General features: G+C 40.9%; 1 protein-coding gene across 14 annotated transcripts in view; it reads right to left on the bottom strand.

The window, feature by feature from the left end:
- Positions 1-24,262, bottom strand: part of BRSK2 (BR serine/threonine kinase 2) — a 327,520-nt gene that overhangs the window by 37,712 nt on the left and 265,546 nt on the right. For 7 of the 14 annotated variants that reach the window (XM_030039921.2, XM_030039923.2, XM_030039924.2 and 4 more), the window contains exons 10-14: positions 19,322-19,486; positions 18,487-18,584; positions 13,200-13,350; positions 9,237-9,302; positions 5,247-5,270 (exon numbers count right to left, since the gene is read on the bottom strand). In XM_030039921.2, the coding sequence (XP_029895781.1) occupies positions 5,247-5,270; positions 9,237-9,302; positions 13,200-13,350; positions 18,487-18,584; positions 19,322-19,486 (504 nt within the window). The remainder of the gene's footprint in view (positions 1-5,246; positions 5,271-9,236; positions 9,303-13,199; positions 13,351-18,486; positions 18,585-19,321; positions 19,487-24,262) is intronic. The other 7 variants (XM_030039925.2, XM_041129381.1, XM_030039932.2 and 4 more) reach the window with 2 other exon arrangements.

The raw sequence follows: 24,262 nt of genomic DNA, 5'->3' as shown, positions 1-24,262 counted from the left end.
TTTCACATCTCTGCTCTCCAGTAAGATTTCCTGCTGTTGCATTAAACAAGCCACATCTTCTCTATGGATAACGAGTTTTGCTGTTCTTGATGACTTTACTAATATCAAGATGACAGCCCAGGTGCCCTCAAAAAGAGGCCAGGCAAGGGAGAATAAACTGTCCTTCTATTTGCTGACAAGGTCACCTATACTGTAATGCTCCTATGCCCTCCAGTGAAGGCCACCTATGAAAAATGTCAGCTGTAGACAATAAAACATACAAATGTGCTATGCTAAATGTGCTGAAAGGGCAGAGAGGCCAAATACACAAACATTTCAGCAGCAGAAGTTTCTGGGAGGAGGGCTGCCAAGCAGGAAAAAAAATCCCTCCATGTGACTGTAAATGAGTAAGCCCCAGAGGCAACTGCCTTCTACTCCTTTTAGATAGAAAGTTGTCTTGGAGACTGAAACATCTTATAGGTGAGGACTTGGCTAAGAACCTAGCTGTTCAACAACCACCATGCAACATGTCAATATAGCAAACCTAGCAATGTTTCACCTACAGTAAGAGCCATGAAAGCAATTACTTGCCTTCAGGTAACAAACATGAAAAGGTGAAATCCTGTAGATGCTTGGAAAACAGAGCGCATGTGCGTATGTGTATACATACATGTCTATGTGTGGGTGTACACACATTTACAATTGATACAGGTCAGATAGTTAATGTCAGCTTCTATGTAAGAAAACATAAAACAAATTTAGACCATAAACTGTCTCAGTTTACTCTCTTCTACTGTTATAGAAGAATAAAACCAAAAAACCTGTTTTCTAGAATGGTCTCCCAGACATATATTACTAAATAAATTTGAGCAGTAGAATTATTAAAAAATATGTGAACTGCAAAAGAGGAAATACTTCCAAGGAAAGAGTAAGCTACAGCTGGACACAATGGCCAGTCCTGTTCTCTCTATTTGTATCCTCTGCAGAAACTACTCACTGATGGCTTTCTTTGTATCTCATTGCAGTTTGTCCATCGCAGTAAGTAGGTGAAACCCTGAAGCCCAGTCTCAGCATGCTTTTTTGCCAGATTAAATCTAAATTTGCACCATGAAAATCTGTGGCACTCATTCTATGCAGAAACTCCCCACTTACGCTTTTCCTTGTACCCTACTGCAGTCTGCCCATCATGGTGCAGCAGTCAAAAACTAGAAGCTCAGTCTGGCATTCTTTTGCATTAGATTAAACCTGAATTTGTACCATCCAGATCTGGGGCACTCATAAAGGTTTATGCAAAGCAATTTTAAGGGGAGAACCATCTGCTCCACTTTTGAAAGGCTATTGTATGTGCCTCTCCTATAACTGAAGTAGCTGAGTGCAACACAGATGTGTCGTGCATATGGGAAGTCCATTTAGTTAAAATCTTCCTTGCATGTGTCATCAGGAAAAGCTTCTTCCAAACCATAAACTACAAGAGGAGCCTATAGATTGTCTTGGACAAATGTGGAAAGCATTTAGGTGCCCAGAGATGCAGTTAAGCACCTACTTAGGAGTTAAACTCCCACTAGGAGATGTTCCCACCAACTGTTAATAGTGGTGGGAAAGTCCTCTCTGACACTCACCTGAACTCCAGGATACTTGATTAAAAGTTCCAATCTGCTATTTCCTTTTTGCAATCAGGTGTTTCCAACAGCCCTTAATTCTCCCCTCCCAACCCCATTGCCTCCTATTTTTTTACAAAAACGATCACACGCACGGAGGACAAAACATGGCTGGCCCCACCTCCCAACTCCCAGTTCCTTATTGGAAGCAATATTTGAAAAAGAGCTGTTGTGTACTGTGTTTTCATCCAGCCTAGGAGCCTGAGGTAGGGGACAGAAGAGAGAGTTAGTGTGAAATCCTCCTGGAAATGCATTCAGTATCCACATGATTGGTATCGAACAAGCTTTATTTCTGCTGCTGATTGACATGCAAAATACGTAAGAAGTAAAGTAGGCCCTATAGCAAGTTTTAGTTCATCCACACTGGAAATTGTATATAGGAGCAGTGGAAAGAGTTTGAAGAATCCTGGGTTAATTTTAAGTGCTGGGGTGAAAAGAGTGCTGTACATTTTCAAAACTTTTCCCCTTTACCAGAGAGTGCTGGTATGGGATATGACACCCAGGCTGAGGAAATCTTCCTTGCATCTTCTTCAATTTAATAAATCTCGCATAATTTACCTTTACAAATGGGACATAGTTCCCAAGCTGGCTATAAAAACTCAGTACAGTGGCAGGTTCTATACTCCAGTCCAAAAATGCTAACAAGCAAAAATGACAGATTTGTCCCTCCCATCAAGATCATCTTAGCTGGGAAATGCTAGAATTCAGTTTTTTAAAAAAACCCCACATGCACTGCTCCTGTATCTCAGAGTCAGGTGGACAGAACTGGGACAGAGCCAAAAGAAAGTAATGAAAATGTTGCATTATGCTGAAATGCTGTAATGAAAGAACAGAGTGAAGTTAAATTTTTATCCCTCTCACCAGAAAATGAAAGTATGAGGCCCTACAGGCAGCACATTACTATGGCAGACCCTGGATGATCGTACGTATGGAAAGAGGAGAAAAATATGACATCATCTTATCTCTATGGCTATGAACTAAGTTTATTTAGTGGGAAATATCTATTAGTGAGTTGACTTCCTAAGAGTCTCTACAGGCACTAAATGTCATTGGAATTATTAAATCTGTGATTATTCCAATAACTTAATACTAAATGCAACAATCTAGGAAACTACGAACATTGTGTGTGACTCATTTTGCTCTGTTTTGCATTGCTGTATGCTTGGGCACTAACTCAATGGAAGCCAACAAAAAGTTGTTAAAATACAAGCAGAAAAGTTAATGCAGTTGCTCAGATAAAGAGCATTCCCTCAAACACAATTGCCAGATTTAAAGACCCAAGACGAGACTCTTTAGTCCCTTCCAAAGTGACATAGTTGTTTTGCCAAGCCTGGAGGGAAGAATTAAAAAAAAAAACGTAAGGGAGCTAGACCTTATGGTTTAGGACGGGGAAGATGTAGAGGGCACTCTAAACATAAGGTGGGCACTGAGACCATTGCAGGCTATTCCTCCCATCTCATAGGCTGACAATAATCTGGAGATGTCTGAGCTATGAAAGAGAGAGGCCAAGGACTGAAATGAAATGTGCATGTGTGGGCCGTAGTTTGTAGATGTGATGATTTTATACCTTATTCAATCTATTTGATACTTCACAGTATCAAAGTTAAAAGGTCCTGTGTTTTAAAGTAATTTTTTACTCATTTTAGCCAGCTGCTGTCAAAGGGGAAGCCATGCGAGGCCCAATTCATGTTAGACCAGTGATCTCTTACTGGTGAAATTGAGGAGCTGGAATCCAGTTTCCAGCTGGTTTCAGTGAACTGCAGAATTTCTTGAGAGCTGTAAGAGGTGAAGGGCTAAAGCCTCACACTGCTGAAGTGTAGGCAGAGAGAAACAGAAGGAACAAAAGCGCAGCTGACCTGGTAACTGTACTACACGTATAGCACATGTATAGAGAACCTCTATATAGCCCTTCACTCAGATTAATTTTCAAGTGCTTTAAACAGTGCATCTGCTAGTACACACCAGCAGAGTGTAAAGGCTTCATAGCCAGCATTAAACATTTGGCCCAGATTCAGCATTTGTTTCTTCTTTGAATAACCACCTCACAGAAATTTTTCTTACAATCAGAGGGGAGTTTGGTACCTTGTTGCAGTCCCAGTAGAACTTGCTTTCATAGCACAGTTTTACCAGGATGCTGAATACAGCCTCTTAGCTGGTCAAGCCGGAGCCATGCTTCCAAGAAGGGGAGCCTGCAGCATGCATGCAGCGTGCAGTAATGCATCAGACTTGTGTCCCTGGGTGAAATGCCTTAGAAATTTTGAATTGGTTTGATTCTACGTGTAGTTTTGAAAGTCATTCCCAAAATATTCAGCCAACCTCTTATTTACTTCAAGCATAAATTGGGTGGAATTTGATACTCCTCTTTGCTTGCTCACTCAAATAAAACCAAAAAATTCTAAACTGTATTTCAGGGTAAGAGACCTCTGAAAATGACCTGAATTATTGTGCAATAGGTGAGCAGTCAGGCATTGTGTGTTACAACATTTCATCACTATTACTCTTGGGTATCCAAAAGATACAAACTGTGCTTCCTTGCTCCCTGATTGAGGGAATATGAATAGAATACCTGTGATGCTCCACTGTCTTACAGTCCCAACCGTGCAAATAATACTAACTATAACAGCTCTTACTGGGAATACTTATGCTTAAGTCACAAGGTCTACTCATGGTAATAACCGCTTGTAAGATGAAGCCTTACAAAGAGTACAGAGAAAGGACCTCAGGTGTTGGTAACACACCTCTTCTTCCTTTCAGCACACACAGAGGGTGATGTTGAACAGCACCACCTTCCTTAATTGGCCAATTATACTAAAGTTCCATTTATAAATGGTTTAGAAAGAATTAATAAATAGTAAAGCATGCTACAAACATGAGAAGTAAACGTTACTGGTGCTAATTAGCTTTCTCAATATGTAAACTCTCAAGCTTTTGCTGTAGTCTGTCGTGATCTATTACAATGTTTTTATTAAATCATTTATTAATAAAATATTCTCCTTCTGTTAAGTATTTATAAATGGAACTTTAATTTGCATTCTTAGTTGTACCTATATCCTCTTTATTGAAAATAAAGAGCTTTGAAGATATATCTGTCTCTAGGGCCATCTGTTCACTTCTTAAGAAAACATATACTAAAAAGAGAGGGAATACCCAGCATTTTTTTAATAACACGGATGGGATTCAGCTTCATCTTAAAAAAAAGAAGAAAAAAGGATAAATTAGGATCAAAATTAACTGGAGGGTACCAAACAGATACAAAAAGCACTAAATGGAGAAGGGGGGTTCATTCTCAGAAGGTGTCCTGGTACCTGCACAGTGTCTGAGGATAGTTCTCTGTGCCCACAGACATTGAAACATAGAGACAAACGAGAACAAAAAAGAACCCAAAAGTAAATTATACGGAGTGTGACTCCAACATAAAAGCACACAAACACACACAAAGCACCAAAAATGCTTCTTCCCACATCTCTCTCTCTCTCTCTCTCTCCCTGCTGTAAAGCCTCATTCACTGAAGTGTATCAGCGTGTATTGTATTTGTAAAGTGCAAATGAAAAGTTTCTCTACAAGATACAACAGGTCCCGCAACAGGAATAATCCAAAACTAGAGCTTACCCCAATGGATCAGCACTCGCCATCCTCGGAAAGGGAAAATGAAGAGAGAGGGAGAGAGAGAAGGAAAGAGAGAGGGATGCGGAGGCAGGTGGAGAGAAGAGTAGGAAAAGCAGAGTGAAATACTGTTCGGAGAACTGAACGGTCATAATTATTGCCACCGGTGCCTATGTCTTCAGAGACCAGGAACACTAGGGGGACAGTTTCATTCACCAGAAATTAACTTTTGTCCTGCTCACAATATTGCAGACACATCCAATTTTGGCACTGGGGAATATGGAGAGGGACATACTAAGGCTGTAAAAAAAAAATTCCCAGCCAAATCCCAATTAAAGCAGTCAGCAGAGCAATGGGGTTCATACTTCATGCTGCATTTCTTTTCTGCCTCTTACATAAGGCACAGTTATATCAGTCTATTATCAAGGAAATTGTTCTTTTTGTCCCCAGTTTGCTCAGTGTAGTGTCCCTCTGTCCCCCAAGCTGGCCTGGTAAGAAGTACTTTTTTTGCCATGAATGAACTGTGAAACATATTGGTTATTAAAGCATGCATTTCTGAGCCAGCTTGGGAGCCCAGGGTACAAGATTGTAGCTCAAGCTGTGAATCTGCTTTGATACTGGCTTATTAGTCATGATGGTCTTATAGTCAGGAATTCAGATCAGCTAGAACATACCAGCTCAGCAACCTGGTACTTATCTCTGTGGATGCCATCTTGTGCTCCAGGATCTCATTTTTCATTTAAAATAAATTCAGTCTCTGGGTCTTAAAGGTTGCAAAGAAAATCTTTCAAATGTGAATGGAGAATAAATCAATGCTGTGCTGAAAAGACTCTGAAACAGCAGCTCTAAAAGCAGAATGAATCTCTGGCATGTTGACTTTGAAACCTAGTGACAGTCAAAAAATTCAGTATTCTTAATTTTTCACTATTAACCAAAGCATTCAAAATCAAAAAGAATAGTCACGTTATTAAGTTTTCAGGGGTGCAGGTAAGCAAACTCAGGAAAGTGTCACCATCTTTTCACATTAACAAAGATTAGATTAGAAATAAAAAAAAAATCTGGTGTTATTAAGCCAAATTATTTTCAAGTCAGATGCAGCACTTTTTTTCCTCTCTGTCTCTTTCTCTCTCATTCTCTCCATTTTCAATAACAGGCTCCCAAGCTGCTAGAGCTACCTCTGGCTGGGTGAGGAAAATCCATTCTCCACAAGACGGTCACCAACAGAAATGCCAAATTTAATATATGCCCAGTAGATTTCACAGTTTACTGATCAGTGCAACAAGCCATGCTTCCAGTTACATCAACATTGCAAATGCTGGGCTGGGCAATGCAAGGCAGTTTTGAGAAAAGTTAAAATTAAAACATAGTTAGAAGAGAAATGAAAAGCTGTTGCGCTACACATTGATAGAGAAGTGGAAAGAAGCATTACAGTAAGTTCTTTTTCATGTGTTTGAGTGACACTCCATTTATATTTTGGCCTGGAGTGCAAATTTGGGTAAGATCTAATTCATATATATACAAATACATATATATGTATATATTTAGGGACAAATGCTGTCCTCAATTGTACCTGTACAAATCTATCTACAATGATGTAACTGAGAAGAGCAAATTGACACCCATTGTATATTGGAACGTGTGTGTATATACAGAAAATACACCCATATTCACACATGCAGAATATTAAAATGTAAATAGAATGGGTGCAAGAAGGTTGATTAATTTTTCTTTCAAGTCATTTTCCCAACAGGGAAGGCACTGAAGAGGTTAACAAAGAGAATGGAAAGCAAATTGACAATAGGGAAAAGGAAAAGGGAAATGAGGTTTAAAAAAAATGAACAATCCCAGGACACAATAGACCCAGAAGCGCAGACATGTGCATTCCCTACAATACTGAAGCAAGTGAACTACGGAGCTGCAGCAACCCAGATACAGAAGAGAAGCACTGAAAGAGGGGGTGAAAGAGAAAGTCAGAAAGAAAGAAAAAGAAAAAGGAAGGGACAGTGGCCTCAGCTACTAAGACAACCATGTGCATCTAGAGGGAAGGGACCCTTAAAGATGCAGTATTCCTTTAAAAAAGACATCATAAAGTTGGATAATTAAACACTGGCCAAAAATTTAATGGCCACCATGATTAGCTGGCCCCATTTTGCTGGGGTTCTCTTTGCTGCCTATCCCTTCCTTTCATGTGGCTCTGCGCAGATCCAGAATCCAGGTCCTCTCACTTTCCCACCACTGAGATCCTTCATCCTAACTCTTAGAAGTGGCAGGGAGGTAAGACCACAGTGAATGTGATCCTCCAAAAATCAGCCTGGTCCTTCAATGAGAAGGACCCTGGGTGTTCCTCGTGCAGTGCTCTAACCTTCTCCTCCTATGCTCTGAAAAATATCACCTTTGAGAGGGAACACAAAATGCGCATGTGTATTTAAGATTTTCCCCCAGCAGTTACTGAAGGGTCATTTCCTCTGCAGTAGCAGCTGCTAGAGAAGGACAGAGGGACAACAAATGGTGCTGGGAACATCTGCTGAAAGACCCTTCTCCTGTCACAGCTAAAATTTCTGCACTTCTCATACTGGACCTGACTTTTAATTACTGTGGAAAAGCTCATCTTCGGAGTAGTTTCAGAGCTACTTTTAATACAAGAAGTGCCACATGTTCAAGAACAGAACTTATGAATAGGGGCAATCAGAGAAAGGAACAGGAATTTCCATGTCTATGGTAACAGCCCAGGAAAGCCCAGCCACTAAAGACTGTATAACCACTACTTCATGGCTGTGAAACTTAGAGGTTTCTAATAGTTTGGGTCCAATGCTTGTTCCTATCTTGGCATCTTAAAGAGGGTGCTTTACACACCACGTGAGGCACAATCTCTCCTGCAGATGCACGACATTCTTCATCATGGCAGGTTCAAGACTTGAAACGCTGCCCACAAAGGACTGCCTCAGCCTGCAAAAGGCCAAAACAGGGGCTGTCTGTCATACACCCCACAAGTCTCCTGAGGCTTAAAGGCCACATTTATCTTTAAATAGAAAAGTTTCTATTAAATGGGGAAATGGAAAGAAGAACGGTTTGCCAAGTCCATAGGTTCCTTTAAGGAACCCACTGATTCCCCCTTTTTGGATCGTATGGAACACTCCTAACCTTTGGGTAAGCTAAGTGTTTGTCCAAAATGTGTAAGGGCTACATTTTGATGCAGCATTATCCAATGGGATGCCAGCTTTTAACATTAGAGAAAAATTCTCTTCCTCTGAGACTGAAATTCCAGGAACAACATGTCCACTCAAAACCTTCCCAAAAGTCTAAACTTTTTTTTTTGTCCATGGACCCACATGAGTCCACTTAAACTCCCTAAATCTGGTGGCCTGCCTGTCTTCCATTGTGCCTCTATTCACAGTTGGGAGTTACCCTTTTTGTTATTCTTCACCACGTGTCACTTGAACTGCTAGACTGGAATCACCCTCAAAAACCTATATCTTCGATCATCTTCTCCTCTTGTGTTCTCTGGTGCAGCCAGAGTAGTCTTAAGGAGTTTATCTCTTACCTACAGGCACTTAATATTTTGCTCTGTCAGACAGGATTTCCAAAGTTTCCTACCACTGCTGTCACTGACTCAGTTGTGCTGCTGTTTTCTAGTGCTGGGAGTGGAGCACCCTGGGCTTTCCTAGTGTTTTATATTCCAATCCTTCCCAAAGCAGTCTTAGCAATTATGTCTTCTACGCTGGGCATCCTCACTCATGGCAGAACTGAACCAGAAGTAGCAGTAGGATGAAATTTTAGTGGGGAAAATGTTGGTACAGTCACAGGCTGCATTGGGGATAGCCTCAAATGAAAGGTGCTGTACAAAAATATATGTAGTGTGGGGCTGTAAATATCCCACCCTCTTTGTTTCTCTCTAAAGAGAGAACAGCTATGTCCCCACACGGAGAAGGTAAGTACTGCATCTTTAAGGTCTCGGCAGTGAGGTAGAGGAGGGGAACATATTGTCAGTGTTTATACCTTTCTTCTTTGTTGAATTTGGGATTGGCTTCAGAGATATCCAGGCTTTTACTGAACATTGTTTTACTATGGCAGGAACAAAGCGAGAAAACAGAGTTACTAGTGTGGACATTTATAAAAGAGAGTCACCTGAAGCAATGCTGGACACCCAGCCCCCCAACCCATCCTCCCCTTTTTAAGCAATGCTCTGAAAAACCTTTCTTTTACTTTCCAACTATGGCTCAAGCCTACACAGTGCTGAAGTTCATTATCTCCCTCTGACTTCTGAGGTCTAAGATGACTTCCCCCATACATACTTGTAAACCCTGCTCTCCTTTATCCAATTGAAAACCCAGGTACCATCTACTTTGTCACATTGTCCAAGGAAAACAAAACATGCCTGAAGGCACAAACTGCAAAGCACTCATTACTTAGACTTTTCTAGAAGACCTCAACATGAAGCACAATCTGGGAAAAGGTTAAAATCAGACCATAGAGCCTCTTAAGAGGAACAGTAATCCATTTTGTATTCTAATTTGTAGGGTCCATTACCACTTACTCCCAACTCTCTTCCCTATACTCAGTGTATAGAGAAATGCCCTTCTTTATCATCTTGGGTCTGAATCCCTGAAGCTTAGAAGCAAAATTCCCTATGCTTTGCTAAAGGGACAGCTCTCTAATATATTTCACTGGTAATATGCTTCACTGTTTCACAGAACACTGTTCCCTAATGTTAGCTGATCTTTCATGCAAGCTATCCACTTCAATAACCAGGAGAAAATGAATAGTTAATGAAGCCCATTTTAGAACAGTTTTTGGACTCTTAACAGCAGAGCTGCTGAAAATTTCTGGCATATCCCTGAGACATTCTAGCTCCCATGGAATTCTTCCTAGTCTGTGTGATTTTGGCACATGGGACAAATTAGCTGGTGTTAAACTAAGCTCAGAACCTACCTCTTTTCTTTTGACATTTCAATGAAATACCAGATAGTCTGAGAGGTGTGGATACCACAACAGCAGAAGCAATTAAGATATAATTATGAACCCGTTTAGTTGACAGCTAGCAGGGAAAACCAAGAATTGACAAAACTTAGTCACCAGTTTTAGGGTGGCTGATGTTTGTGTGTAACAACTTTGCCATATAGGAAGACCCAATGGAGAACACTTGGAGAGGTCAGTACAAGCATTTCAAGGAGTCTGTAAGCTCAACAAGCAGCCTTTGTGCTGAGTTCCCCTCCTCCATTATCCAAAACTAAGTCACTGAAGGACTATGTTTTTCATTTAATACTTTCTCAGCCTGTAGGGTTGAAGGCTGTCAAGTTTCAAATCTCAGTGGAAAGATATGCCCTTAAACAAGCCAAGACCAGACACCTGTAGGGTCCCCACATGGTTACCAAAAGCACAGTTCATCACATAGACACATAAACCAGAGGTTATAACATAAATCCCCTTTATGCAAGCAAATACGTGTTTACTACTGGGAAAGAGGACAATAGGACTAAAACACAAGACACATGGGTGTGTTCTGCCCACTGGCTAGAAGAGTATCTCTGCCAGCTCAAGAAAGAAGCAATGGGTCTGTGTCTCCGGATGTTTACACAAGTCATCTGTGTCTAAACAGGAGACCTGTTTCCACGGTCCGCTCCCCCCCCCCCCCCCCCCCCCCCCCCCCCCCCCCCCCGTCTTCCTAGTATTGTAGGATAAAAGCACTGAATAGTCATCTGCTGAGACCAAAAAATGTCATTCTTAAAAAAGCATCCACCTCCGGGATCTAAGCCCTACTGCTGTAAAATCCATTGTCAGTGGGTCATTTCATGGAATATAATATGTGACTAGCCATTAAAAATCCCCCACTCTTGGTGGAAGGCACTTGTCATTTTGTTACTGACTGTTCTGACAGATGGTGCCCCATCAGCAATGCATCGTCCCCAGACAATCCCCATGCAGTGGTGTTCGTTAATGAAGCCAGTTCACGTTATAAACGACTGTGCTGCCAGCAACACAAAATGTGCCGTTGTCATCTGTGGATGTGGATGGTATGAATTATGGAAGCTCACACATGGAATAAAATAACATCTTCCCTTTAACCCCTTCCAAAACAAGCACTACCAAGCCCATCATCATCAATCATGGTGTTACTGCATCCCTTTCTTCACCCTTAATCACACCTTTATGTCCAGCCCTGCGTTGTGGTATGCATTGCCCTGTATCTCTTTTGTGCCTGGCAGGTTTTGCTTCCTCCTTAAGCCAAAGCCCTTCTTTACTGATAAGTAGCCTGGATATGTCTCTGCTCTGAACTCATCTCAGACCTTTTGACTTCAATTGTTTCCTCATGTGCAGAATTGAGTGAGACATTTAAAAGCAGAATAAGTACTTTGGACAGCAAGACACAGCTTTGCCTCTTCAGACTTTTGAATCCAAAGTCCAAGCTGAGAGCTGGAAGAAAAGGTTTCAGCCCTCAGAAAACTTTGGGATCAATCTAACACCTCCTATTTGTTCCACCCAGTTGGACACTTACTGTAAATAGCTGCAGAGTACTGCGACTCACAGGCAGCCTTGGGGTGGGGGAAAGTGATTCACCTCTGGCTCTGGGAGCTTCATGGCCCAGGCATCTACCAGTTACCAGATTAAACACTGCAAGCTGAATAAGGAGTGTGCAACTGTTTGTCAGTGTTGTGTTCATCCTTGCCACTTTGAGGCCTATGAGGAACACTGAGTACACCCTGTCCTGAACGCTTCCTTTGCCCAGACCTCACATCAAAGCAAACCACATTCAAGACAGGTTTCCAACCCACACTGCAATGAAAAACCTTTATGGCAGTGTATCTCAAGGCCACATATCCAGTCTGAAATAAGTCCTAGCAGATTCTGGAAATCACCGCCTTTTCCTCACTGTAGAAAGAACTGTAACGGTTGCCAGCAAAACTTTCCAGCAATTATAGGAGCCTCTGGACATGAAATTATTTCACATTCTTCACCCAGTTCTTAGTCAGCAAAGGGATTTTCTGGCCACAGCAGGCTCCTTCTGAGCAGATCTTAACAGCTGACCAAAAAAATCATGTCATAAAGCTGAAACAGAGGTTACAGCATCATCATCGTACATATATGTGAAGTGTTCTTTTATATTGATTGATTTATGCAAGTGTGAATCCAAATGCACGTGCTTTCTTTAGGCTAGTCATAAGGACTGAGGAAGCAACTTCCATGGTTCACATTAGTGAATTTCCACAGTTCACTTACTCTCCCAGAACCTGCCTTGAGGAGACATCATTTTCCTCTGCTGTTTCTCCACAAGACTGACACTTTCTTTGATAGAAAAGAGGCAAAATTATACATACTCCATCACTTCACAGGCATGTGGTAATTTATGTGGGTCAGATGCATGCTGGCTCTGACAGCACATTTTAAAGGCATCTACAGGTGCCTGGGCAGGGCCTTCCAGATTCGAGCTGCTCTGATGACACGGAGGGTGGGGTTCATCTCATTTAACTTTAGGTGCCCAAAAGCTAGGCACCTAATCCAAGATAAATCATCTAGATTCCTGTTGTAGGCTATGGAGACAGAGAGAAACAACCAGAGGGTAATTTATCCCATCTAAGATTGTTGGAACAGAGGACATATGTATCTGAGACCTTCCAAAGCCCTCAGCTGTCCCCACTGCCTAGAGTGACAGCCTGTATAACAAGCTTAGACTGAATGCCTATGTTCTTGACAATTAAAAAGAGGTGAGATGAGTCTTGTCCAGAGGATGTAGTGGTTTCCTGAGCAATAGCTGCAAGCGAACAGAACCCTTAAGCCCCTGGCAGGACTTCTGGTCCAGTGCGCACAAGCGCTGCTGGCTGCCAGATCATGTTGCAAATGTGCTTGGAAGTTGTAATGAGTGCTGGTGCGAATAGAAAAGCTCCACAGTTCCTTTGTATGTATAACATAAAAGGGGGTAGCAAACCCAGACAGACAGGACTCCTGGGTAAAGAAGAGACCCACCTCTGTCCATGTTGTGCCATTTCAATAGCTCTGCGAGCAGGGACTGGGGAGCCGCCATCTGTCACGCTGAGAACCTCCATCGACTTCCTTTCTGGCCGCCGCTTCCCATGCCTGTTCAGCATTGGGGAGTCCACACGCTTCCTGGGGGGATCTTTATGAAAAGAAAATGCTGTCAGCTGAATTCGGCTGTGACTTACCTCACACAGGTTGGTTAAATCCTTTCTCAACAATCCCACTCTCACACCGCCCCTACAGTGACAGATATCTTTGTGATGGAGATGAACATTTGCAGTCTCTCCCTTCTTCGAAATTTGCAAACATTAAGTTGCAATCCATTTACAGAGAGAAGGAGCACTGCCAGTGCCCTGAATGTAGCAGCACTGTAAAATAAAGGTACAACTATAGCATAGCTTGCAGAAATTACCTTACAAAGCTGATAACAGTAATAACAAGATGACAGCATGGGCTATAGCACAAGCTGTTAGCCAGAATATAAGCCATCCAGGGATCCTGTATAGGTACACAGGTTGCTAGAGCTTGCCTTCGATGTCCCTGCTAGCTAGATTAAATGTGACACAGGGACATGAGTACACTCTGAACTCAGAATTGCATTCTCCTCTGAAAACATACCCTTTTTTTGCACCTTTAAAATTACACTTCAGGTTTTCCTTGCTGCTTTATATTCTTCCTCCTTTGGCATTACAAATTAAACATACTAGTCTACCTGAGATGAATCTCCAATGAGAGCTAATAAAATTTATCTCAGAGGTCATCATACAGCTTTTACTGCTATAGTAACTGAAGTGCTTTACACTTTTTATTGTGTAACATTTCTATGAGGTATTGAAGTGCTACTTTCACTTTGCAGAGTGAAAACTGAGGTATAAGAATGAGATATTTAAATGCAGTTCATTCCTAAAGGTGCCGACAAACATTTACTGAGGTTCTGAGGAGCACCTAAATTGCTCTGAAAAGAGTCTTTAGATACCAAACTGCATTGCAGAAGGTGACTTGCCAAACCACACACACCTCCATGGTGAAGCAGGGAGCCAAATGCAGACCTGCTGAGATGTTTTATTACTAACATCTCTCATGGCATCAAAACACTAAAGAGGAGGAAGGCAGAAAAAAAAATACAGAAAGATTTTCTTTTCTGTGGTTGGGCTATTTCAGTTCCTTGCCTCTATGCATAGACAAATTTTTAATTTTAGTGGAGAGTGACCACCTGTAAAAAAAGGCATCCTTCACCACTGCAGTTAGAAAGAAGCTCACAGTGCCCAGGCCCCTTATAAGGCTTCTTCCTCTGCCAGGATTCCTTTGTAAAACCAGAAATACCGCATTTGACGAGTCTACCTCTACTGCCTAGTCTGATGGTATTATTTTTATTATCCTGCCCTCCTCACACCCCCCATCTACTTGCTTTTTTCTTCTCTCTCTCACGTCATGTTTTTTAGAACAAGATCTCTTTAAGGCAGGGCTTATTCTTGAAACAATGAGCATGAGCAAAGATGACTCAAATGCAAATGGGCGAGTGATAACAACTGACCCCATTATGGTATAACCCAAGTATTCTTTGTATTAACAGTAATAACATTCCCATTAAAAATTAATTAGAAAAGAAGCAGTTGTATCTCACTCCATTTCAAACTATGTCCAGTAATAAAAAGGTAATAGAAAATCCTAGCTGGGGAAATGACCTCCTGATTAGGAAAAATATATAGTGCATAAAGCTGAGGGAAAAACAAAGGGAGATAAACCTAAAAAAGCAGTTATACTGGGTGACTTCAGCTGCACACGTCTAAGTGGTCAAAAGTAAGCTGGGACAAGTTTTAGACATTTCAAACTCCTGCTTCTTCAAACAAGTTCAAAGAATGAGAACCGATTCATCCCACAGGACAACTGTTGGTATCAGAAGTGTGACTAGAGCCAAGTAACACACATAACGACAATGTAATTACGTTTGGTATCAACAACAGAGAGTTGATACAAGTTTTGCAGAGGGATATCAGACGCTAGAAAGGAAGGTGGAAGAGTGCAGTTTAAAAGAAAAGAAAAAGAAGGAGGAAGGAAGATGAAGAAAGTAGCTAATGTCAAAAGAATGGACATGAGTAAGCTCAGACTGCATCAATGTTAGCTAATAACAGAGTATAAACAAGAAAGATGGAAAAAGGCAAGAAAAACATTTTATAAACAGATATTTTAAAAGACAATTTGATCCAAGCATGTTCAAAACAGAAGACTTTAGCAAATGGAAATTCAGCTGAGTGACACAAAAGTGACAGGCCAAATATAAGGTGGACATTAAAAGACAGTGAAGAATAAATTTGAAGAGGAATTAGCTAAGGACTTGAATAAGTGTTTTGTACATCCGTCAGAAAGAGAAAGCTTGAGAGAAGGACAGTAGCCAGAGGGACCATGAGGGAATCAACAGAAAAATTAATGAGAAGGATATCGCTAACAAGCTAAATCGTTCTTTTGTATCAGTCCTTGCTAATCAAGATGCTGGAAGATACTGATTTCCAATTTCTATTTTAAACTATCAAAGAGAAAGACTAAGCAAAAAGAGCAGGTTGTGAAACACACCTATAAATTCAATAACAGCAATTCACACAAAAGTTTGGTGGAAGATACATCCAGAAGCTTGTATGAATGTGGTTGAGCTTCTGATAAAGGTATTTGATTCCTCTTTAAAATTGGCTACAATCCTACACTATACATGGCTGGGGGTAGAAAGTATTGTACACATTTTTTAAAAGGTTCTGAGTAAGAAATGACAGGGCACCAAGTCTGTCATCACTGTCAAGTCTAAAGATACTAAAGAAATAGTTAAATACACAGCCATCCTGCCATAAAGACTAAAGTGGTGTCATATAAAAGCAGTAGAAGATTTTGCAGAAGCACAGGAATTAGAAATAGGAAAACCTCCAGTGTTTGCCCTTATCTTCTTGACTCTCTGGAAATATTTCACATGGGGAAAAAAAATCAAATCTTAGTCTGGATCTGTGATAGTTTTGAGGGTTCATTTTCCTTTTATTTCACATCAGAAAAGTGAAGCCATTCCTAAGGATTTTTACAGTGGAAGAGAGAATTGTATAGGTAATGATCCAATTATAAAGGCATTCATCTGGAAGGTGGGAAGTAAAGGTTCAGCTTCTGAGTTTGGATGAGGCACCTATATCCTATATGGCTATTCTGGCCCAATCTCTTGTTCCCTGGTTTATTAAGAAAGTCCACCCCACAAAAGCCTTTTTCTCAAGGAGACATTAGTTGACATTCATTCATTTTACTGAGAAGTTTCTCATTTCTCTGCTTTCAGGTAAAGAAAATGGAGCTGGACTTGAAAGATGGTGAAGGTGACCCTTCCCTGGCCCTTTGAGAAAGATTCATATAGCTGAAACAGACAAAAGGGACACCAGAAGACAGTGCTAGTCTGAGCTGGCCATACTTTTATCTGCATCCATCCTTTCTGAGACCTAAGATGCAAAGAAAAAGGAAAAAGCAAAATACTCTGAGATGCACTTTTTTTTTTTTTTTTTTTTGGCAAGAGCTCAGGCAATGCACAACTCTCATGAATGTGGTTCCTTCAAGCTGCTATTACTAAATCTGTCACTTTTTCTCTGCTCCTCTTTGTGCAAGGCCATTGCTAATGGTTAATGATGAGATATTCATCAGAAGCATGACTGCTCTTAATTAAACCTTGCCCCATGTTCTCAGAGATACTGCTGGGAACAGAGGAGGTGGAACCCCCTGTGGAAGAGGAAATACAACCTACAAACACTCAAAGAATAATGCTCAAAGAGTCTAAAACATGCTGATGAGGCACAATGATACATTCAGAGTAGTGTTTCCCTGTTGGGGAACATTTTCACTTCTTGTACAGAAAAATACAAGAGTGGAGCATAATATTTCAGTTCAAACCACGAAAATACTTCGGCATGTGGAAGAGAGATATATGATGTATTTAGGGCATAGCTACCTATTCACTTACATGCTGGATATGAAGATTCTAGAGTCACCTTGCTTCTTTTCTTATGACAAAAGCCATTCTAAAACAAGATGATGGTGTCCTTACATGGCAGAATAATCTGTTTGAGTCAAAAGCTGATTAGTAAAGTGCTAGATGACAAACTGCACTGAGCAAGGGGCTTTTGACCACAGGACCTGCAGCTGGCACATCTACCCATCTTCATCAGGATCCCTGCTAACATGCTCTCTGTAGCTCCATCTAGGTAAGAGCTTAAAAATCACTGTGTTGACTAAGAACTTCCATCTCTTCTCCCACAGAAGAGATTTCACCGCAAAATTACAGAGCCTGGAACTTGGATAAGGTAATAATTCAACAAAGTACTAACAAACTTAAGTTCAATATTCCATTGCCCTGTAGGCTTGGGAGATTCCAGGCTTTTCAGTGAAAGCACTTTGTTTCTAGCCTTCAAAGTGCTGAAATACAACCCCTGAAAATCACAACACTACTATGTAAAAACGCTATTTCAGGTCACTGACAGAAGTGACTAATCCTTTATTAGTTAAACTTTTGTCACTCTGCACAGCAAGAGTCACTTATATAGTTAGCTCCTTAGGGAAGCATTTTTCTTGTTGTCTAGATTAGTGAATTCCTTGGTGATCAGCAGTACCCTAAAACACTAATGAACAATTCTTCAGGAATAAAGTGGTATCACAAGAGCCTTATAAGCTATATAATCTTACTGCATATTGTGCTTTTAAAATCTTTCTAAGATAGTCTAATAACATGGGAGTTCAATGTATGTACTATAAACAGCTAAGTGATACTATTCATACTTTCAACAGTATGTATATATTTACCTACAGAAAAGAGAATGTGTACATATATAACTTCATAGGGATGTAATGCTACACAGTCTTAGTAGCACAAGTCCAGAACCAGCATTTCTGCAATACTGCATGTAGATCAGTAATTAGAAAATTCTGCCACTAGACTATACTGCTTCTAAACCTCATCTGCTTGCATAGAGCCAGCTTGTAGGTCCACATGGTATTTTTTAAGATCTGGTTCAAGACCAACTTGGATGTTTCTGCACTGTGAGACAGACATGTCCTGGAAAATGAAGCCTTTGAGTTTAACCACAGAACAGACCTGCCTGCCTGAGGCTGAGGATTCTCCAAATGCTGTGCACCATTTCAGTGGGAAGGGTTTGGGTGGTGGGGAAGTGATGTTAGGGTATATATTTAAAAAAAAAAAAAAAAAAAAGGTGAAGAGGAACTAGGTGAGATGGGTTCATGGTGACAGAGGTCATATCTGTAGTACCTATTTCATTTCTAGGGGGAAGATCCTCATCTTCATGACTAGGATACCTCTCCTTCCGGTCAAGCAGAAGAAAATAAATCATTTTCTCTTGGTTTTCTCTGAAAAAAAAAAAAGAAAAAAACCTTTCAATTTGAAGAGAAAAAAACATCAACATGTAGATAAACCCTTCTCATCAAACGAACAGCTACAGTTATTCTAAGTAAGCTGGAAACGGTCATGTATCTGCCAGCTAGATACATAACCCACAAAACTTTTGAGAACCTTGCTGTCTCCAACAAGCAGCTAGTGAGAACAGGAAATACGATTCCCATGTTACACACACAGAACAGAGGCACAGGACAGACGAGGTAATGTGTCCACAGGAAGTTCAAATCAAGAGTGGCAGCAAGACAGGTCTCCTGAGCCTCTAAGTGCTCTTTCCACTACATGTCCCTCTTAACACCTCAGGAAATACATCAGCTTTCAGGCGTAAGCTTGAAATAAACAAAAAATTGCCAACAAAGACATATCCAACACAAATAACAGCAATGATATGATCCCCATCCGGACTGCAAGGCCCATCTTTTCATGAAGTGACCTTGCCTGGCAGCAAGGGATGAGAGAGCACCATGCCTCCGTTGCTGGTCAGGCTGTGAGCTTCTGACCCATGGTGCAAGAAAGGCTCAGTGCTTGCTCCCAACACTTCACTAGCGAATGAACAGCCAGAGGGTGAGAAGTTGCTACTGGTCCCTCACAGCGAGAGACATTAGTTAAAGCACTCTCTACCTCTCCCCAGGTTTATAAGCATCCCAGCCCATGGACACCCAACTCATATGAAGACTGAGCAAGTGCTTACTCTTCCGACAACAAGTCCTGTAAGAGTTTATTTCGGTCACGGAAGCAGCCTAACGAGTGCATGCTATCTAACACGTCTGGATCAATATCCTCCAAGGAAGGGAGAGAACGAATCTGCACCTTTCGAGGGATTGGTTGCTCTGGTTCTGGCTCGTTCTTACCCCCTCTGCAGAGGAAAGAAGATGAGAGAGAGAAAGGGGGCAGAGAAAGGAGAGAAAAGAAACATGAGTCACAAATGAACCCATACTCTGAAACACAGCCTGTGGCAACAGATGGAAATAGCTTGTTAAATTCCCACTGAGAGACCAGAGCTCCCAACCAGACAGATATTCTTTTCAGAGGAAAGCACTGTGAAGGCTAAGAGTGACCAGAACCTTGTGGATTTGGGTCTTTAATGAGAAATGTCTGCGTTCAGTCAGAAAGGCAGTAGGAACTTCACTTACCAGTGCTCTCATAATTTAAGCAGCTGTTCAGCATCCTAATGCCAAACATTTATAAAACACTACATGGTTTTAGAGATGCTGTCTCATCAGCAGGCCAGACCTCAGACTATCAGGCTGAAAAGTGCAAGCTGAGTGATTCTCATTCAAAGAAGGAGCTGCAAACAAACCGTCACTGTTTTTCACCAATTCTGACTGAAGCCAGCATTGCAGCAGCTTCTTTCTTTGAAGCTTCCCATGTGATTAAGAGATCTCAGTGTTCAGGTCCCCACTTGACACACTTTAAAAGGTTTTTGGGGAAACCAGGGTGTTTATTTACATGCCCAAATGAGACAATTTCTGCTTCTCTTCAGACTTGCAAATTTGAAAATAGTGGCTCAAGCGTGATGCCAGAGGTCAGTGGCAGACCTCAGAATACACTGTTAGCGGTAGAGCATATTACTCTTTTAAAAGTAATTAACACAGGCTTCCTGCATAATTATCTCATCCTGTTCACTAGGCTCAGGAAATATTGATTATTCGTTGCAGTTAAAGGCCCTTACTGTAAGAAACAGGTCAAGGTGTCAGGGTATCTATAACCAACTGAATGATATAAATTGCAGGCACCCTGAATATCCTTTGATTTTGTTTAGGTAGGCAGTGAACAATTTATGTGAACTCTATCCATCCAAAGAGGTGGGTTTGGCAGTGGTGGTATTTTGGTTGGTGAAACTGTCTACCCTGAATCTTCGCTATTTCTCAATGGATGCTTTGCGCGATGTCGAGGTTTTCATACTCTTTGGGTGAGGTCCTCCCTGCCGATGTTGAGGTTTTCCTACTCTGTGGGTGAGGTCCTCCCTGTCCGTTATGTGATGTAAATGTGTGACTGTTGAGTCCAAGCTCCCAGGGTGGGCAACAGGAATCAAGAATATTTAAACTGCATAAGATGTCAGCATTGGCTGTTTATGGGGCTGTGTTTGGGCAAGAAATTCTTCCTTTTGATGCTGGCAGAAGTAAGGTGAACACAACTTGTGAACTTACTTGCACAGCTTAAAATGCTCTGGGCTCAGATGTGATCTATCCAAGTATCTACACAGAAAAAGGAGCTCCAACTTACATGTCCCTAATTTTTCTTGGGTAGCTTAGAAAGCAACTCTGGTAGGATCATACACATGAGCTCAAGGTCTCAGCCAGTGCACCAAAAAGAGAGCCAATACAGATTATCTCCTCCAAGGTAAGAAGGCAATACTAAGTCATTGCAGCCAGGGGTCTGATGCTAGGACAGGACAATTACATGCTACACCTTAATCATGGGAGATTGCTGGGTGCTACTTGCAATTTATTTTTAAGCAAGTTGAAATGCAGTTGTGAGGCATCTGCTCTGTTAACCATGTTTGCGGGACATAACTTGCAGAAAGACTCCTCAGAAATTTTCATTTTATCTTCTCTTGAAGCAGTGAAAATGTGCTCAGCCCTTTCTGGACACATGTCATGAAGTCAGACTCTAGTGTGCATTACATGGGTCATGACAACATGGGTCAGATCCCAATTCTTTTATACTGAGCACTCACACACACCCTGCTCAGTTTTATTCAGTTTAGGGGGCTGGAAGCAGAATATACAGGATAGAGAAAGAATCTGCTCCTTGGGATTCGTTCTTGTGTGTCAAACCACTAAAACACAGCTTCTGATCCCCCTTGGAGTCTCGCAGAAAGGTCTATGTCTTCTGCAATGACACCATGGTCCTGAATCTAAGGGTTAGATTCAAAAATCCTTGTTCAACTAAAGAAACATCTTATTCCTTGAGTGCCCTGTCTTTAAGAGGTAGCTACTCCTACCTCTTACGATCAGGCTGTAGCTCTCAGCAGGTAATAAGCAATGATTAGATCATAACCTTGCACTATTAAAGCCAGTGATGACCTTGTCATTAAGATAAATTCTTGAAGGATGCACCTTTGAACAGCAGCTGAGTGTTTTGGGTTTTTTAATGATCTGCAGTTCACTTTTAAAAAATATTGAATTAATTAATCATTCATTATGTTACAAGCAGATGTCCTTAAAGTAATTTAAAGAGATTAAAAAGAATTATTGTTTTGGAAAATGTCCAGAAAATCTGGGTTTCCTATTAGTTGCCCTAGTCCATAGCAGAATATCACCTGCAAGCTTCTTTTGTATCAATCAGCATGGGAGCCATTTCTAGAGAGCACAGCTTGCCATCGTCTGTGCATGAAAAGTGGCTTTTCCTTATGCCCTGCACCTGGTCAGCCTCAGACATAGTCAGGAATTTTCACACCTCCTCATCAGGTACAAGAGAAATCTGCAAAGAGGCACATCGTCATTTGGCAACACAATTCAATGCTTCAGGAAATGAAAATCACCAGGTCTGGGCTGTGATTGGCATGACTGTATTGCCTGTTCCATTCTCAGCCTAGCAGACAGTGACAAATTTGTTGCATTTCAGCCCACATCGACATCAAACAATGTCACACGATGAATACTGCAAATCACGTATGTTTTTTTAAAGGCTCGCATGAATGTAATTGCTGCTTTAAAACCCATCCTCTTTTGTGAGAATTGGTGCATACAATGGCTGTGATTCCAGACCAGGGCGGACTTCTTCAGCCTCTACATGAAATTCCCTCATGAATCTCACCGAAATGCACATTTGCATCAGTGCAAAGCAAAGCAGAACCAGTACAGTTATTCTTTTTCTGGTTTTAGGAAATTTGGTACCTTCACAATTCGGGCAATAACTCAGTGTTACAGGAGTATGTATTTACCATAAGAGCTAATTTTATTTGCCCTCTTGCTTTATTAAAAAAATGTGAAAATAACCGCTGGTTATTTGCTGATTTATGATAACCCACCCTTGAGGTAAAAAGAAATTATTTCAACTAAAAAGGCTTAAAAAACTTCACTGAATTAATTTGGGTGGGAGACCAAGAAGAACTGGAGGTTGGTGATGAAAGGTTTCTCTTTGGTTTCTTTTTTCCTTTTTTTAGGCTTGTGAATCATGATTTCAACTTTCAAGACCTCTTTCTCTGCCTGCCTAGTTTGCAATTAAATCTTTTCCTCAGTTTTACTGTAGCCTTAATATTTATTTAAAGAATTAAGTGAAATCACTTGTATGTTCTGAGTACAACCTTCATGTCAGCAATCTATATGTGACAAAGAATGAAGATTTTACATAGAATAGCAGTGTTACATGAAATAAAGAAAAAATGAAAGACGTGAGCAAAACAGCCACGGAGTAAAACACTTATAATCCCTCCTTCTCTGTCAGCATCAATATTTCCAGGCAAAATGAATGCAAAGAGGCTGTGAAACATTACCAGATGAAAGTAGTTGAGTTTTGGAGGTAGCAGGGTTATTCACAGACTAAATTTAGCCAAAGGAGGTTAACCTCCTTGAGTCAATCCATGGGCAGTATAGAGAAAATGAGAAGGATGCTCAGTAAAAAAGCTATTTTGAGCAGAAACTTCATTTTAGGCAATCTGAACAGACTTCTGGAAGAGCTTTTCTCTCTCTGCATTGGCTACACCGGGAGTCTAGGGGAGACTTGCTTTTGCAAAACTCAGTTTCTGCTTCTGAAAACAGCCTTGGATGCTATTTCCATTGGGGTAAAAAACTGTTTACTGTGTCAATCATCAGAGAGTCTGACCTTCATCGAGAAGTACACGAAAATGTTCAAACACTTACATTTGCAAAGAAAAAAAAATCTTCAAATTCTAAATCTAGAATAAAGTCATGAAATAACACCTGCCTAATTGTACATGTGAGCCTGGGACAACAGTGCTTCGACAGGTGAAAACTTCCAGGCAAAAATCTTCAGGAGAGTTAGAATAATAATATAAGTTATCAATGACATTTCATTTGATTTCCTATTCCAGGTCTGATCAAAGCGCAGAGAAAGTCAGCTGATTTCACTCCATGAAGAAACAGAGGGGATCAGCTGTCCAGTCTGATGTAAACAGCATTTACTTCTGGAACTGCTAGTAGGACATTATAGGAGGGGTATTTCAGAGATTACAATTAGAGATTTTCCCCCTCCATTTCTCCTACATTTATCCATGAGAGTTTAAAAGAAAAATAATACCTGCAGCAAACAACACTCCAGTCCTCCTTTGGTTTAAAAAAGTGCCATGTCAACTGGTAACTGGAGAGAGCATGAAAAAGCCATGGGCAGAGTGCTGCCACCATTTCAGCTGAACTAAGAAAAAAACATGTTATTCAACAAACTGCTGAACGCCCTCAGGTCCTATCAAAGTCAGATAAATCCAGAAGTGAACATTGCCCATAAGATAGAATTAGAGAAAACAAAACAAAACCAAAAGTTTATTTGTTTCCTGGTGACAGGCTTAAATATCAGTTCATATCATCCTCAAGTATTTCCCAAGAGCAATGATAGGATTATGAAGGCAGAACTTTCCTTATGACCCACCTGGGGAACCTGTAGGTATGCTGACCCCAAGAAGCATGTATCAAACCATCATTCCCTTGTTTAATATGTGAAGTATTCTCGT

The sequence above is a fragment of the Aquila chrysaetos genome, chromosome 16 (genome assembly GCF_900496995.4).
Source record: "Aquila chrysaetos chrysaetos chromosome 16, bAquChr1.4, whole genome shotgun sequence".
NCBI classification, from domain to species: domain Eukaryota; kingdom Metazoa; phylum Chordata; class Aves; order Accipitriformes; family Accipitridae; genus Aquila; species Aquila chrysaetos.
This window is presented reverse-complemented; position numbering and strand designations above follow the sequence as displayed.